This window comes from Procambarus clarkii, chromosome 57 (assembly GCF_040958095.1).
Source record: "Procambarus clarkii isolate CNS0578487 chromosome 57, FALCON_Pclarkii_2.0, whole genome shotgun sequence".
Lineage (NCBI taxonomy): Eukaryota > Metazoa > Arthropoda > Malacostraca > Decapoda > Cambaridae > Procambarus > Procambarus clarkii.
In genome coordinates this window covers 7895511-7911608 of record NC_091206.1, presented here as the reverse complement: position 1 = coordinate 7911608, position 16098 = coordinate 7895511, and the positions used below count along the sequence as shown (strand labels likewise).

The 16098-nt window shown below is 41.4% G+C and overlaps 1 protein-coding gene across 3 annotated transcripts in view; it reads left to right on the top strand.

Annotated features, from left to right (window-relative positions):
* Positions 1-16098, top strand: part of LOC123745067 (GATA-binding factor 2) — a 147274-nt gene that overhangs the window by 95856 nt on the left and 35320 nt on the right. Inside the window, exons 1-2 of one of the 3 annotated variants that reach the window (XM_045725367.2) lie at positions 7100-7216; positions 9007-9130. In XM_045725367.2, coding sequence (XP_045581323.1) covers positions 9007-9130 — 124 coding nt within the window. In that variant the 5' untranslated portion in view covers positions 7100-7216. Of the gene's footprint in view, positions 1-7099; positions 7347-9006; positions 9131-16098 lie in introns of those variants that run through there. The other 2 variants (XM_045725368.2, XM_069306236.1) reach the window with 2 other exon arrangements.

Below are 16098 nucleotides of genomic sequence, written 5' to 3'. Positions count from 1 at the left end.
TCTAACACGAATTTTCTCAATCTTTCGTACATTACGCTTCACTGTTGGAGGTAAATCAAAAATCACTTCTCCAAAATTCATTTTTATTTCTAGTCTGACGCGACACGGGCGCGTTTCGTAAAACTTATTACATTTTCAAAGACTTCACAAATACACAACTGATTAGAACATGCGTTTCCCTGATTTTATATCTACATTTGAGTGAGGTGGGAAGGGTGATGTGGCATTACATTTGAGTGAGGTGGGAAGGGTGATGTGGCATTAACACAAGACAGAACACTAGGGGATATTAATAGGGTATTAAAAGTATCAACACAAGACAGAACAGAAACAATGGGTATTGAATAGAAGTGTTTGTAGAAAGCCTATTGGTCCATATTTCTTGATGCTTCTATATTGGAGCGGAGTCTTGAGGTGGGTAGAATATAGTTGTGCAATAATTGGCTGTTGATTGCTGGTGTTGACTTCTTGATGTGTAGTGCCTCGCAAACGTCAAGCCGCCTGCTATCGCTGTATCTATCGATGATTTCTGTGTTGTTTACTAGGATTTCTCTGGCGATGGTTTGGTTAAGAGAAATCCTAGTAAACAACACAGAAATCATCGATAGATACAGCGATAGCAGGCGGCTTGACGTTTGCGAGGCACTACACATCAAGAAGTCAACACCAGCAATCAACAGCCAATTATTGCACAACTATATTCTACCCACCTCAAGACTCCGCTCCAATATAGAAGCATCAAGAAATATGGACCAATAGGCTTTCTACAAACACTTCTATTCAATACCCATTGTTTCTGTTCTGTCTTGTGTTGATACTTTTAATACCCTATTAATATCCCCTAGTGTTCTGTCTTGTGTTAATGCCACATCACCCTTCCCACCTCACTCAAATGTAATGCCACATCACCCTTCCCACCTCACTCAAATGTAGATATAAAATCAGGGAAACGCAAGTTCTAATCAGTTGTGTATTTGTGAAGTCTTTGAAAATGTAATAAGTTTTACGAAACGCGCCCGTGTCGCGTCAGACTAGAAATAAAAATGAATTTTGGAGAAGTGATTTTTGATTTACCTCCAACAGTGAAGCGTAATGTACGAAAGATTGAGAAAATTCGTGTTAGAATTATTAATCTTACTTTTTCGGTCATATTTAATAATATATGTCTACAGGAAAGACTGCTACCAAAATATACTAATATATATATATATATATATATATATATATATATATATATATATATATATATATATATATATATATATATATATATATATATATGCAGAATAACCACATATGAAAAATAGAAAATGCTTAACGCGTTTTCGGCTAATTCGCCTTCATCAGAGCAAAGTAGAATGAAGATAAGATTGCTGATCAGACCTTTATATCCGCCTGGGCAGATCACCTGACCACCAAAAATAAGTGGAGGAAAGGAATTATAAGAAAGAAGGTAACTGCAGAAGGCCTATTGGCCCCTACAAGGCAGCTCCTATTAATATCTCCAAGTGCCATACGTGTTTAAATGATTGCTATATTGTTTTGACGTGCTATATTGAGGCTTAAATAGGGATCCAACTTGTACATACCGGGGCTCACATTAAGGCTGTGAGCCTTAATGTGCTCACAGCATTCATACGCTATTCGTACAGCCCAGCAATCCAGTGCATTGTATTTACATTCCAGTTTATGTAATCATTCTATCGACTTCACAGGGGCAAAATGTATTGTTAAAAGTAAGGATTTTGTTGAACGAAACGTGATCGAGTCTGCTCTGATCAAACATTGTAACAACAGCCTTAATGTGAGCCCCGGTATGTACAAGTTGGATCCCTATTTAAGCCTCAATATAGCACGTCAAAACAATATAGCAATCATTTAAACACGTATGGCACTTGGAGATATTAATAGGAGCTGCCTTGTAGGGGCCAATAGGCCTTCTGCAGTTACGTTCTTTCTTATAATTCCTTTCCTCCACTTATTTTTGGTGGTCAGGTGATCTGCCCAGGCGGATATAAAGGTCTGATCAGCAATCTTATCTTCATTCTACTTTGCTCTGATGAAGGCGAATTAGCCGAAAACGCGTTAAGCATTTTCTATTTTTCATACGTGGTTATTCTGCATACTTGGATCAGTGTTTTTGTGATCATTGTTGCATATATATATATATATATATATATATATATATATATATATATATATATATAAATATATATATATATATATATATATATATATATGGATATATGAATATTCTGGATCTTACCCCTTCCCATCATCCTCCCCTTCCATCCCCTCTTCTCCCCTTCCACAGTCTCTTTCCCCTCTATACAATCCTCCTTCAACGCTCTTTTGTTAAATTCTACCGGAGAATAGAGGTTAACTTTTGGGTAGGAGGGATGAAAGGAAGGGAGGCTAGTGCGTGGGAGGGGGAACTTTAAGAGCTGTTGCCGCCATGGGAGGAGGGGTTTATGGTGGTGGGAAGGTGGAGGGGTCGTAGGGGACTTTATGGAAGAGTTACTATGGGAGGAGGGTGGTGGGATTGTGGTAATTAAATCTATGGGAGTGAGGTCGTTAGTGTTACTCCCGACAGAGCCTCGTGGGTGTCACTACAACCATGGGAGAACCCCCCATGGTAACGTGGCTACAACCATGAGAGAACTCCCATGGGTTCTTCATCATTGTCCACAAATACATCACTAATGTCCAAAATACAAATTTACGAAGCTGATATACAATAAATTCTTAAAATACAAACGTATTTTTCACCAATCAAGTTATGAGTTGCAGTTATATAATACAGGGATATATACACGGATAAGTGTATGTATATTGAGATCAAGTATACACAACGAGAAGTGTATATAGAGGCCATAAACATAACCCCCAACGAAACTATTCTATGATAATACGATAATGTATTTAAGTAATAAATTAGACACTGCATTAAGAGTCCTTCTATAGCTTAAAACAGAAATAATAATAATAATAAAAAATTATTATTTTTATTATTATTATTATTATTATTTTTATCTAATTAACGTTCATATATGTTGTAAAATAAATATCAATATTTATATAAAAACTAAATACTTATTTTTCTTTAATATTAGTTAGTGGACATTTCTTTATCTATACAATATTATGAATGTTTTTTTCCTGTCACATGTGCTCAGTAACTCAGACCTACGCTATGACCAGAGTGCAAACGTTCATTCCAGAGTGGAAACGTCTGTTACAGAGTGGAAACGTTCATTCCAGAGTGGAAACGTTTATAATACAGTTTAAACGTTTATTCTAGAGAACAGTGTTTAGTCAAGAGCACAAGTCTGAATTCCAGAGTACAAACGTTTATAACTAAGTGCAAACGTTTATAACCAAGTGCAAACGTTTATAACCAAGTGCAAACGTTTATAACCAAGTGCAAATGTTCATAACCAAGTCCAAACGTTCATAGCCAAGTGCAAACGTATATAACCAAGTCCAAACGTTCATAACCAAGTCCAAACGTTCATAACCAAGTTCAAACGTTCATAACCAAGTCCAAACGTTCATAACCAAGTCCAAACGTTCATAGCCAAGTGCAAACGTTCATAACCAAGTAAAAACGTTCATAACCAAGTGAAAACGTTCATACCCGAGTACAAACGTTCATAACCAAGTCCAAACGTTCATAACCAAGTCCAAACGTTCATAACCAAGTCCAAACGTTCATAACCAAGTCCAAACGTTTATTTCAGAGTGCAATAACTTATTAATGAATAAAGACGTTTAATACAGATTCTCTCGGTGAATATACACCAAGAAATGGGATATACATATCTCGGAAGATATACACGCGGGTGTGTTATCTTGAGGTTATCTTGAGATGATTTCGGGGCTTTAGTGTCCCCGCGACCCGGTCCTCGACCAGGCCTCCACCCCCAGGAAGCAGCCCGTGACAGCTGACTAACACCCAGGTTCCTATTTTTCTGCTAGGTAACAGGGGGCATAGGGGGAAAGAAACTCTGCACATTGTTTCTCGTCGGCGCCCGGGACCACGGGATCACCAGCAAGTATAATTTAGTCCTGAATATTGTCCATAGGAATCAAACACACTCTCAGGACATACTATCAAGGGGCCTGACAGCTGAGTAGACAGCGCTCGGGATTCGTAGTCCTGAGGTTCCGGGTTCAATCCCCGGCGGAGGCGGAAACAAATGGGTAGAGTTTATTTCACCATGATGGGCCTGTTCACCTAGCAGTACATAGGTACCTGGGAGTTAGACAGCTGCTATGGGCTGCTTGGGGGGGGGGGGGTGTAACAAAAAGAAGATCTGGTTGAGGACCGGGCCGCGGGGACGCTAAGCCCCGAAATCATCCCAAGATAACCTCAAGAAGTATGAATATATCCTAAATATATATGTAATGATATAATTTATATAATATATAAAAGAGTAATTTAGTCGTCCACGACTTTTAATTGTCTTAATTCATATAGTTTATGCCCATTTATTTTCTATTTATTGGTAAAAGTCTATTTAGACTTTTTTATGACGTTCAAGTTATTGTTATTTTCTTTGTTCTCACTGAATTATATATTTTAAGAGAATGTTATAATTCTCTGGTTCACTCGTGAGATTCATTATAACTTAATGATGATGTTCATATCATCATTATCATTTAATTATCATTATTTCCATCATTATCATTATTATCATCATAATCTTCATTGTCACCATCTTCGTATCCATTGTAATTATTTCATTATCATCATTATCACAATTATTATCATATGATAGTGTCTTCATATTATATATATATATATATATATATATATATATATATATATATATATATATATATATATGTATATATATATATATATATATATATATATATATATATATATATATATATATATATATATATATAAATAGTGTGTGTGGGTTGTGTATATCATCGCCAGGTGTGTGAGCACTGTACCACCAGGTGTGTGAGCACTGTACCTTCAGGAGAGTGCTGTACCACCAGGTGTGTGAGCACTGTACCACCAGGTGTGTGAGCACTGTACCTTCAGGAGAGTGCTGTACCACAAGGTGTGTGAGCACTGTACCACCAGGTGTGTGAGCACTGTACCTTCAGGAGAGTGCTGTACCACCAGGTGTGTGAGCACTGTACCACCAGGTGTGTGAGCACTGTACCTTCAGGAGAGTGCTGTACCACCAGGTGTGTGAGCACTGTACCACCAGGTGTGTGAGCACTGTACCTTCAGGAGAGTGCTGTACCACCAGGTGTGTGAGCACTGTACCACCAGGTGTGTGAGCACTGTACCTTCAGGAGAGTGCTGTACCACCAGGTGTGTGAGCACTGTACCACCAGGTGTGTGAGCACTGTACCTTCAGGAGAGTGCTGTACCACACAGTGTACCGTCAACAAGATACAGAAAATTGGTGTGGTAAATATATTTAATTGCTTACGTGCTTCCGTTTTCTATTTGAGGTCAGAAAACAAGCACACACTTGCTTGTAGGCAAGTACACACACACTTGCGTGGAAACAAGCATACACACACACACTTGCGTGGAAACAAGCACAGTCACACTTGTTTGAAAGCAAGCACTCGCACAAACGCAAACAATGCATTTATTAACTATTCAAGAATATTTAATGAAACTTCTTGACTATCTCTGTGCATAGAGCTTTCTCTGCGAGTCATAATAGAGCTCATCAACTTTTGAATTATCACCGAGTACATCAGCTTTTCCTGTATTCTCACAGTACAGACTTCAGGAGAGGTCCTGAACTCTCACCCGAGGACAGCTATTTTTCCTGGACTCTCCCAGAGTACAGCATCATGTTCTGAACTCTCCCAGAGTACAACAACTTCTGAATTATCACCCAGAATAGTAACTTCTAGACTTTCACCCAGTACGTCAACTGCTCTTAGACTCTTACAGAGTACGTCAACCGCTCTTAGACTCTCACAGAGTACGTCAACCGCTCTTAGACTCTTACAGAGTACGTCAACCGCTCTTAGACTCTCACAGAGTACGTCAACCGCTCTTAGACTCTTACAGAGTACGTCAACCGCTCTTAGACTCTCACAGAGTACGTTAACCGCTCTTAGACTCCCACAGAGTACATCTACTTCTCCTGGACTCTAAGAGAGTGCATCATCTTCGTATGGTTCGAAATTAGGCTCTGCAGGTTACTAATACAGATGTCTTTCGCTACAGCTGCAGCATGAATTTTGTCAACTAGTAGCCATTTGACTAAATTTATTTCTCATTTTGGCATTTGTAGCTAGCATATATACGTTTATATGTGTATATATATATATATATATATATATATATATATATATATATATATATATATATATATATATATATATATATATATAATATTTATACATGTTTTAAGAATATGTGTCCACATACGGCTTGACACCACATCACAGCATAGTGGATGTACGTGCGTGTGTTTTGTTTTGCGTGCGTCGGCGCATTCATGGGTCACATCCGCCACCCAAACCACATCAAGTTAAGAATTCTGAAAAAAAACCTCTCTCAGTCCATTTTGCCCGTGCCTAAGTACCTACACCTCTCTTTGGCAGCACAAAGTTAACAATTTCTCTGTCTCCGCATTCCCGACCTCACTCACTACCAGTAAACCGAGGGAAGGAAAAACAAAAAATATCTCGCACAAGGTCCCAATCACCTCCGAGAATTCTCTGCGGCCGACCCTAGAGCACAACTGGGCACCCGGGGTGAGATGCGCGCGGTGGCCGCCGGGTGGCAGCACCATGCGTCGCTGGGGGAGGAGTTTCAGACTCTATGGGTGGAGTTTAGTGCTGCTGCTGTGGATTGCCAGTCTAGTCAATACTGCTTTCTAATTAATATTTCTCTCTAAATACATACAAAAATACATATCTCAACTGGTACTGACTGTACTATTATATTTGTTTTATAACCATATAAAAATTATTAGTTAAAATGCCGTGAAAGTCAAGAAAGAATTAAAAGTATATATGGTATGATACTCCGTCCCTGTTGACCGCAGATATCGACGATTGGACGAGGTTAAGTGGTGGGCGTGTCCTCTGGGCTACAAAGACACACACACGATACCCTGACCACGTTAGTTGAATATCTGCAAGTGGATAGAGCACATTGAAACGTTGTGTGTCCTTTTCCTGATTGTATTTTCCTTGCTCTGATCGGGAAAGAAGAAAGGTAAAAGCCTTCCCGCGGGCTATTCACCGTGGAGCTGAGTTTACTGGTGAAACTAAGAGTGTGATAGTGTACGTTAGAGGAGTGTTGTCGAAAGAAAGTGGGTGTTCTCGCTGTTAAAGTCTTGGGTCCAGTAAGTAACAGGTTAATGTTTCAGCATCACAATTTCTATTTCCCGATCTGTGCGCATATTTGGGCTCATTGTATACGCTTGTATCGCCTTACTCAAAATTGTCTATCTTAATATATACATATATATTTTTAAATGATAATCAAATTTGGATTTAGTTTAAAAAAGAGTCGGATTAAAAACATGTATTTATGTCAACTCAATTGACAATATCCGGAGCTTCGCCTCGCGGTTCTGTCACACGATCTTGGCGAGAAAACTATCTGAGGTAAAAATAGTGGATTAGAGGAGCCGGCGTGGCACAGGTGAAGCCTCAGCCCGAGACTCGCGCACAGGTGCTGAAACGCAGCCAGTCATTTACGGACCTTAGCAACCGTAAGTGAATCACATGGCATTGTGTGCGTGTGTGGGGGAGCGTTACGCTTAAACAATGTGATTTGCCTAAAAGCGCACTCGCTAACTCCAATAATTTGTTCTCGCGTCAACTTATCCAAGTGAATAATACCTCTAGTTTCCCGCGGAGTTGTTGTGTTTTAAATTGCAATGTTGAGAATATGTTGGACGTAGGACCGTAGAGAGAGATAGAGAGAGAGAGAGGAAGAGGCGGTCAGAGTAGAACACAGACATATATTTGTCAGTTCTGCTTCACCGACATGGGCCCCGCAGTCCATCCCGATTACTGGTAATTCTCAATCTCTAATTATATGGTCTATTAGAGTTTGTTAAATCAATTCCTAGAATTTGATCAAAATATTTGCCATGCAATTAAGATTTCTATAAAATATATTTATATATTTTTTTAAATTATTAAAATTAAATATTGGAATAGGTCGACAAAAGTTGATTCTCTGTCCCATATTATGTGCTGTGAGGGAGGCCTAGTTCTGGACCCGAGCAATGCGGTGTGGTAGGCCTATAGTTATGTGTCATAGCAACGCGTAGGCCTATAGATCTAAACCCACGCAACATATACAGAGCATTACAGTCACAGCTTGTGGTGTGGAAGTTATTACCTCACCTGAAACACATCGGTGTTATCCAGAACTGAATTAATGTTGTCTGATTACCCCGCTATCTGGAAGCCCTGCTATCTGCGTTCCATGCTATCTTGGCTTCTTGAAATCTGGGTTCCCGTTAAGTAAGCCCTGAATACATCGCCTTGTTAACAAAATTAACCTAACAGATTGAAAGGTTTACGATACGATCGATTTATGTCAGATACATTTAGATGCTTAAAGTAGATTTATGCACGAGTCTGTTGGGAGGAAATATGAAAATAGTCCAAACGTAAAGTAGTGATTGTCTGTCAATCGTTTGATTCGCGTTAGGATGCACAGACGCAGCTCTTACTGTGTGTGTGTGTGTGTGTGTAGAGTGCGTGTGTATGTAGAGTGTGTATGTGTGTGTGTGCGCGCACGGTGATTACCTATAGTCCGTTGAGCCTTTGGCGTATTAATAATTCTGTTAATAATCCCTATATGAACGAGAGACACCAGCATCTCAGATCCCGGCTACCGGAGGATCGGTCTTGTTAACTAACGCACAGGAGAATGTGACCTCCACTAACTTGACCTATAGACTTTAGCATCCTGGCTGCATAACTCTATAGCCTTACACCATGACCGCTTCACTGACCCCCTGTGTGTGTGTGTGCCCCCCACAGATGATGGAGGTCGGGAGTGGCGTGGAAGGGCCCCAGGGGGCGCAGTACCCCACCGGCTATGCGCCCATGTCGTCTCTCCAGGACTTCTACTCGAACACTCAGCACTGCTCCTACTCCAACCCCGGTGAGTGGGCTAGGTTCCGCCTCCTCCTGCTCCCTCTCGTAGCTCTCATACCTCCTTGGCTTCCTCCTTGCCTTCCTCTTTGGCTTCCTCCTTGGATTCCTCCTTGCCTTCCTCCTTGCCTTCCTCCTTGCCTTCCTCCTTGGCTTCCTCCTTGGCTTCCTCCTTGCCTCCCTCCCTCCCCTGGTGCTACATTACAACAGGAGTCGAGGGCTGTCAACAAGGTTCTTGAGCCTCATTATTGATCATCAACATGGTTCTGGAGCCTCATTATTGATCATCAACATGGTTCTGGAGCCTCATTATTGATCATCAACATGGTTCTTGAGCCTCATTATTGATCAACATGGTTCTGGAGCCTCATTATTGATCATCAACATGGTTCTTGAGCCTCATTATTGATCATCAACATGGTTCTGGAGCCTCATTATTGATCATCAACATGGTTCTTGAGCCTCATTATTGATCATCAACATGGTTCTTGAGCCTCATTATTGATCATCAACACGGTTTTGGAGCCTCATTATTGATCATCAACATGGTTCTTGAACCCTCATTATTGATCATCAACAAGGTTCTGGAGCCTCATTATTGATCATCAACATGGTTCTGGAGCCTCATTATTGATCATCAACACGGTTCTGGAGCCTCATTATTGATCATCAACATGGTTCTGGAGCCTCATTATTGATCATCAACACGGTTTTGGAGCCTCATTATGGATCAACATGGTTCTGGAGCCTCATTATTGATCAATGCAACAAATAAACGTATACAAAGCACTGAAGGACTGATTATTGGTAATGGTAATGAAATAATAATAATAATAATAATAATAATAATCCACAGAGAGTAATCACACTAACGTGATATATCAATAAGAAAATCCATAGGGGCCGTGATGAGGATTCGAACCTGCGGTGGGTGTTTCCCACGCTCTAGATAACTAGATTTTCTCAACAACAACAGTAATAATAATAATTATTATTATTATTATTATTATTATTAGTAGTAGTAGTAGTAGTATTATAGTTTCAATAGAATATTTATACAAATTTAAATTACTATAATGGTAGATTAGATAACAAATCAAAGCCATGTCCACAGTTCAAACATATTGTAATGAATGGCTTATGAGACATATTATTTCCAATACAACTCTAATATAGCCACGGTGTTTAGCAGAGTCTAGCCTGAATGTATAGTTCTGGTAGGCAAGCCTGAATGTGTAGTTCTGGTAGGCAAGCCTGAATGTATAGTTCTGGAAGGCAAGCCTGAATGTATAGGTTCGGTAGGCAAGCCTGAATGTATAGGTTCGGTAGGCAAGCCTGAATGTATAGTTCTGGTAGGCAAGCCTGAATGTATAGTTCTGGTAGGCAAGCCTGAATGTATAGTTCTGGAAGGCAAGCCTGAATGTATAGTTCTGGTAGGCAAGCCTGAATGTATAGTTCTGGAAGGCAAGCCTGAATGTATAGGTTCGGTAGGCAAGCCTGAATGTATAGGTTCGGTAGGCAAGCCTGAATGTATAGTTCTGGTAGGCAAGCCTGAATGTATAGTTCTGGAAGGCAAGCCTGAATGTATAGTTCTGGTAGGCAAGCCTGAATGTATAGTTCTGGTAGGCAAGCCTGAATGTATAGTTCTGGAAGGCAAGCCTGAATGTATAGTTCTGGAAGGCAAGCCTGAATGTATAGTTCTGGTAGGCAAGCCTGAATGCATGGGTACGAGTTTATCTTAGAAACAACCAGAGTAACTTTCGAGTGATGAGTAAAAATATACATAAATAATAATAATAATAATAATAATAATAATAATAAACACTAAAGCTCATTTATCGCCTCAACTTGATTAAACTTGAAAACCCATAAATCAAGTTTTCGAGCGTCAAAATGAGAAATATTATACATCCAGTGGTTAAATAATACATAATTTACATAGCAATTTATAGAACTTCAAGCACTACTCGAGCATAATTTTTGTGTTGTGTGTATTCAGTTATTGTTGATTGGAAAGAACAAGTCCAGTTCTCGCGATTGGTTACAACGTCTAGAATACAGCTTCCTAACTGAACCAGACTCGCGTCAATCCGAGCACCCGAACCTAACCTTCGAACCGACGCGTGCAAAAGGTGGAGATTAGGGAGTCGTTGTACCTTTCAAAGTATTTTATAATTTGTAACTTGGGGACCATAACGCCCAAAATGAGATGAGTATAAACTATAAGGCCGGGCTAATACCCAATGTGTAAACTAAGGCTAATACCCAATGTGTAAACTAAGGCTAATACCCAATGTGTAAACTAAGGCTAATACCCAATGTGTAAACTAAGGCTAATACCCAATGTGTATACTAAGGCTAATACTCAATGTGTATACTAAGGCTAATACTCAATGTGTAAACTAAGGCTAATACCCAATGTGTAAACTAAGGCTAATACTCAATGTGTAAACTAAGGCTAATACCCAATGTGTATACTAAGGCTAATACTCAATGTGTAAACTAAGGCTAATACCCAATGTGTAAACTAAGGCTAATACTCAATGTGTAAACTAAGGCTAATACCCAATGTGTAAACTAAGGCTAATACCCAATGTGTAAACTAAGGCTAATACCCAATGTGTAAACTCGGGTCGCCGAAACTGCAACTTGGTATTCATCGTTAACTGATAGCTATTGCAATAATCACAGCTATTGTTATAGTCACAGCTACTGTGATATTTACAGCTACTGTGATATTTACTGCTACTGTGATATTTACAACTACTGTAATATTAACTGCTACCGTAAAATTCACAGTTACCGTAATAGTCACAGCTACTGTGATATTCGCAGCGCCCATAGGCCTCTGCTTCAAATATGGTAACTGAGGGAGACGTTCACATCCAAGTATAATAATGGAATGTGGTAAAATTTAATAATTATGGAGAATTGCATCTTATAGCTTCGTGTAGCAAGTCCAGAGACGTTCTGTGCCTCAAGGGTCTTATCTGCCCCCTACATAGCTTCCCTACCCCACCCTCAGCGCCCCCACTCACTACCCCACAAGGAGACACTGAGCGCCTTAATTCAGACATATAATTACCGAAGGAAATTAATGCGGCGAATTAGTCCCTTCACGTAAAAAAGGGAGTTAATGGCTTCCACACACACACACGCAGACTGTGCTGGTGGTGGTGGTGGCAGCGGCCGACGGCCTCCGACCCCGGCCGCCAGATCCACACGCCGCCAACCACCGCCATAATTACGCGCCGCAACTATTGTGTTTATTGACCGCAAGTATTGAAGTTACGCAGCGCGATTGATGTGGTGTTATGTGGCAGGGAGTGGAATCGCGACGGTGAAGTAGCGCAGGTTTGGCGCCGTCAAGAGGGCGCGCAGTTGATGCGTGCGGGAGGCATGCGCGCTGACCCAAGTAATTGTGTGGGGTGATCGTTGAGCTCCGGAGCTCCAGCTACTGTCATCGACGGCCCGGCCGCGTTCCGGTGGGACCACGAAATTCAATAATAATTAAGTCCGGTAGAAACGGCAGCATCACAACAAGCATTTGGACAGGTTGATACAGCTTGCTTATAGATTCAGCTACTGGGAACAAGAGGTTCCAAGTAGCACGGTCTGTGATGAGCCCGTAGTGGACTTACCTGGCACAGGAGCGGGGGTGTAACTGATGCCTCTACAAGCTCTCCAGAGGCCTCTTCAGGTCGGTGGTTGCTGCTGATGTGGAGAAGTTTGGTAGTGGAAAGGGGATAGATAGTTGTTGTTGTGGTTGTTGACGTAAGGACACAAGGGATGAAGGTGGTGCTGGCGAGGTTCGGCATGAGAGTACATTTTTATTACTTCAGCTTGTAGTACCAGCCGTCCCAGGTCGCCTCAAGGCGTCTTGTAGGTGTTATGGAGGTCCTGGGGAGCCTTGTAAGCCCACTGACCTTAAGCATATGTTGTAGTGGTAAGTCACGTTTCTTGCAGTGGTAGGATCTTATGTAGCTATGGTTTTCACATTTTTAACAGAGGTAGATACGCTTGTAGCAGCAGCATGCACGTTTATACCAATAGTAAGGAGTTAATGTAGCCGTGGTAGGAGCTTACGTTGCAGATGTAGAAGCTTATGTAGCAGTGGTATGAGTTTATGTAGCAGTGATAGGCACGTTTAGATCAGTGGTCGGGACTTACGGAGCAGTGGGAGGCGTTTATGTCAGTAGCGAGGTCAGTTTAAGCGGTGGGAAGACTCGCCAACTCAACCGCAAATCACAGTTAAATTGTGCATAAACTCTGACCCCTCACAAGCCGTTCAACTTGAACGTCAACTTGAACTTGACAACTTCTTGTGCATTTGTAAAACCACTTCAGCATTAGAGGTTGTCGGAGCAGACGACGACACAGCGGGAGAAGCTTATCAAGGTTGATGGGATAGGATTAACAACCTAATGTAACAATGGCATCAATAGATAACTAATTCCCTCACATCCCCCCCCCCCTCCACCACCACCAAACACACACACACACACACACACACATGTGCGTTCGCTCGCACTCAAAACACTCAAGCACACTCATAAACACTTACGAACACAGTCCCACATATACATGTATACACACGTACTCACTCTTTCAGTCTCTGGGTGGACAAAAACCCATGTAACGTGAGGAGAGGACATGAGGGGCCAGGAGAGAGTCCTCAGTAAATCGTAAGGGAGCGCGGCGTACGACGTTTGGCGGCCTCCCGAACGTCACTACCGCCACCCACCACAATATGTCACCCTCACTACCCCCAGACTCCACCACCACCACGCAGACGCACGCACTATGGCGATTATGAAGTATTAATTGTCCTCTGCTGTATTGCCTAGAGAGAGAGAGAGAGAGAGAGAGAGAGAGAGAGAGAGAGAGAGAGAGAGAGAGGTAGAGGGGACCAACGCCTGAGAGGATGGAAGGAGCAGCGGAACTGGGATATCCACCAAGTGGCAGTCGTAAGAGCCGGGGTCTTAGTGCATGGAGAAGTACTTGGGAAGATTTTTTCGAGCAAAGAGCATCAAATCTAATGGTTTGATTTTAAAGGTACTGTCTGTGTGTGTGTGTTTACTAGTTGTGTTTACTAGTTGTGTTTTTACGGGGGTTGAGCTTTGCTCTTTCGGCCCGCCTCTCAACTGTCAATCAACTGTTTACTAACTACTTTTTTTTTTCCCCTACACCACACACACACACACACACACCAGGAAGCAGCCCGTGACAGCTGACTAACTCCCAGGTACCTATTTACTGCTAGGTAACAGGGGCACTTAGGGTGAAAGAAACTTTGCCCATTTGTTTCTGCCTCGTGCGGGAATCGAACCCGCGCCACAGAATTACGAGTCCTGCGCGCTATCAACCAGGCTACGAGGCCCCTGTACCAGGCTACGAGGCCCCTGTACCAGGCTACGAGGCCCCTGTGTGTGTGTGTGTGTGTGTGTGTGTGTGTGTGTGTGTGTGTGTGTGTGTGTGTGTGTGTGTGTGTGTGTGTGTGTGTGTTTGTGTGCGTGCGTATTTTCTTCTTACACAGGTGGGTACAGGAACACAGAGGACTGCTGACTCCTGGTAGCAGGCTGAGAACTTTCCCTTTCCACAGCTCATGGGTAATCCTAATTCGCGAGTTCCCCTAGTATACGACCCGTAAATCGTTTAACAACCAGGTACCCAATCACTACTGTGTGAACACAAAAGTTTAGTTGAGGATTGGCGCCTCCCTGACCAGGATACGAACCTAGGCCAAATCGCTCGCGAATAGCAGGGCATGTGTATTACCACTGCGCCACGGGGACTGCAATTGCGTGCGTGCGTCCGTATGCGCGCAATCGTGCCGTTCTCTATTAAAAATTAATAGCACTTCTCTTTCTCTCACAAGAACACCCACACTTAAACAGACACAATAAAACTCTGGGAACTGCATGCCAATGTCGACCCCAAACATTCCTTGCAGAGTACTTCACTAATGATATATAAGAACGTCATAGAAAAATTGGATTTTGTCACTAATACACTAGCAAGGGTTCAGAAAGGAAAGTCATGGCTTTCAACGCTACTAGAGTTTTGTGAGGAAATCACAACTATAATGCAAGAAAGATTTCGATGGAGGGGAAAACGCCTCTCTAGGCTGTCAGAAGGTATATGAGAGTCTTTCACGAAAGAATATTGTACAAGTTCAAGTTCAAATACGTTTATTGAGACAAGAAAGAAATATATCTCAAAGGGATAGAGTAGCTTAGGCTATTTCTACCCCCCTAAGTATTGTACAAACTAGAGAGTGATGTAGTAACTGGGAAAGTACCTGGTTGGATAAGAGATTATCTCACGGGCAGGAAACAGATGGCCATGGCGAGGAGAGATAGATCAAAGTGAAAAGTTGTCAGTGTGAAGAACGATGACAAGTGGGGTGCCATAAGAGTCAGAATCTGGGCTTATCGTGATTCAATTACATGTTATGTCATTTTTTAGTTTAGTTTATTTAATATGCACCCCATACCCATTTTGTAAGCGGTAGTGGAAAGGGTTACAAAGGCACATAATGGGCTCAGGGACTGAACCCACAATTCATTTAGCTAAGCGAGTTATAATCTTGATGAGCTAGTTACAAAAATTCAGTATAAGTCGTCACATCAACAATGGGTTCCAGATCGACCACAAGTACAGTTTCTAAATTAAGCAACTGATATATGTGGAGAGCTAGTGTCACAATTAATATGTTCATGTCAGAACAGTGGAAAGAGACTCGTTCATATCCATGTTCACAGACATATAGGAATAAAGTTAATGTGTCGCTGATATGAACAAATATATCTAAATATAAAAGTTGTAAACAAATGGAAAGGGTTATAAGAAGATGTTGTTCAAACAAGTTTTATACATCAAAGGCAAAAAACGAAAATGGCATGCAGGGAGAATCATTATGTTACACAATCTATAACTGGAAATTCGAGGCTTAGAAGCTTAAGATCGACCCTACAA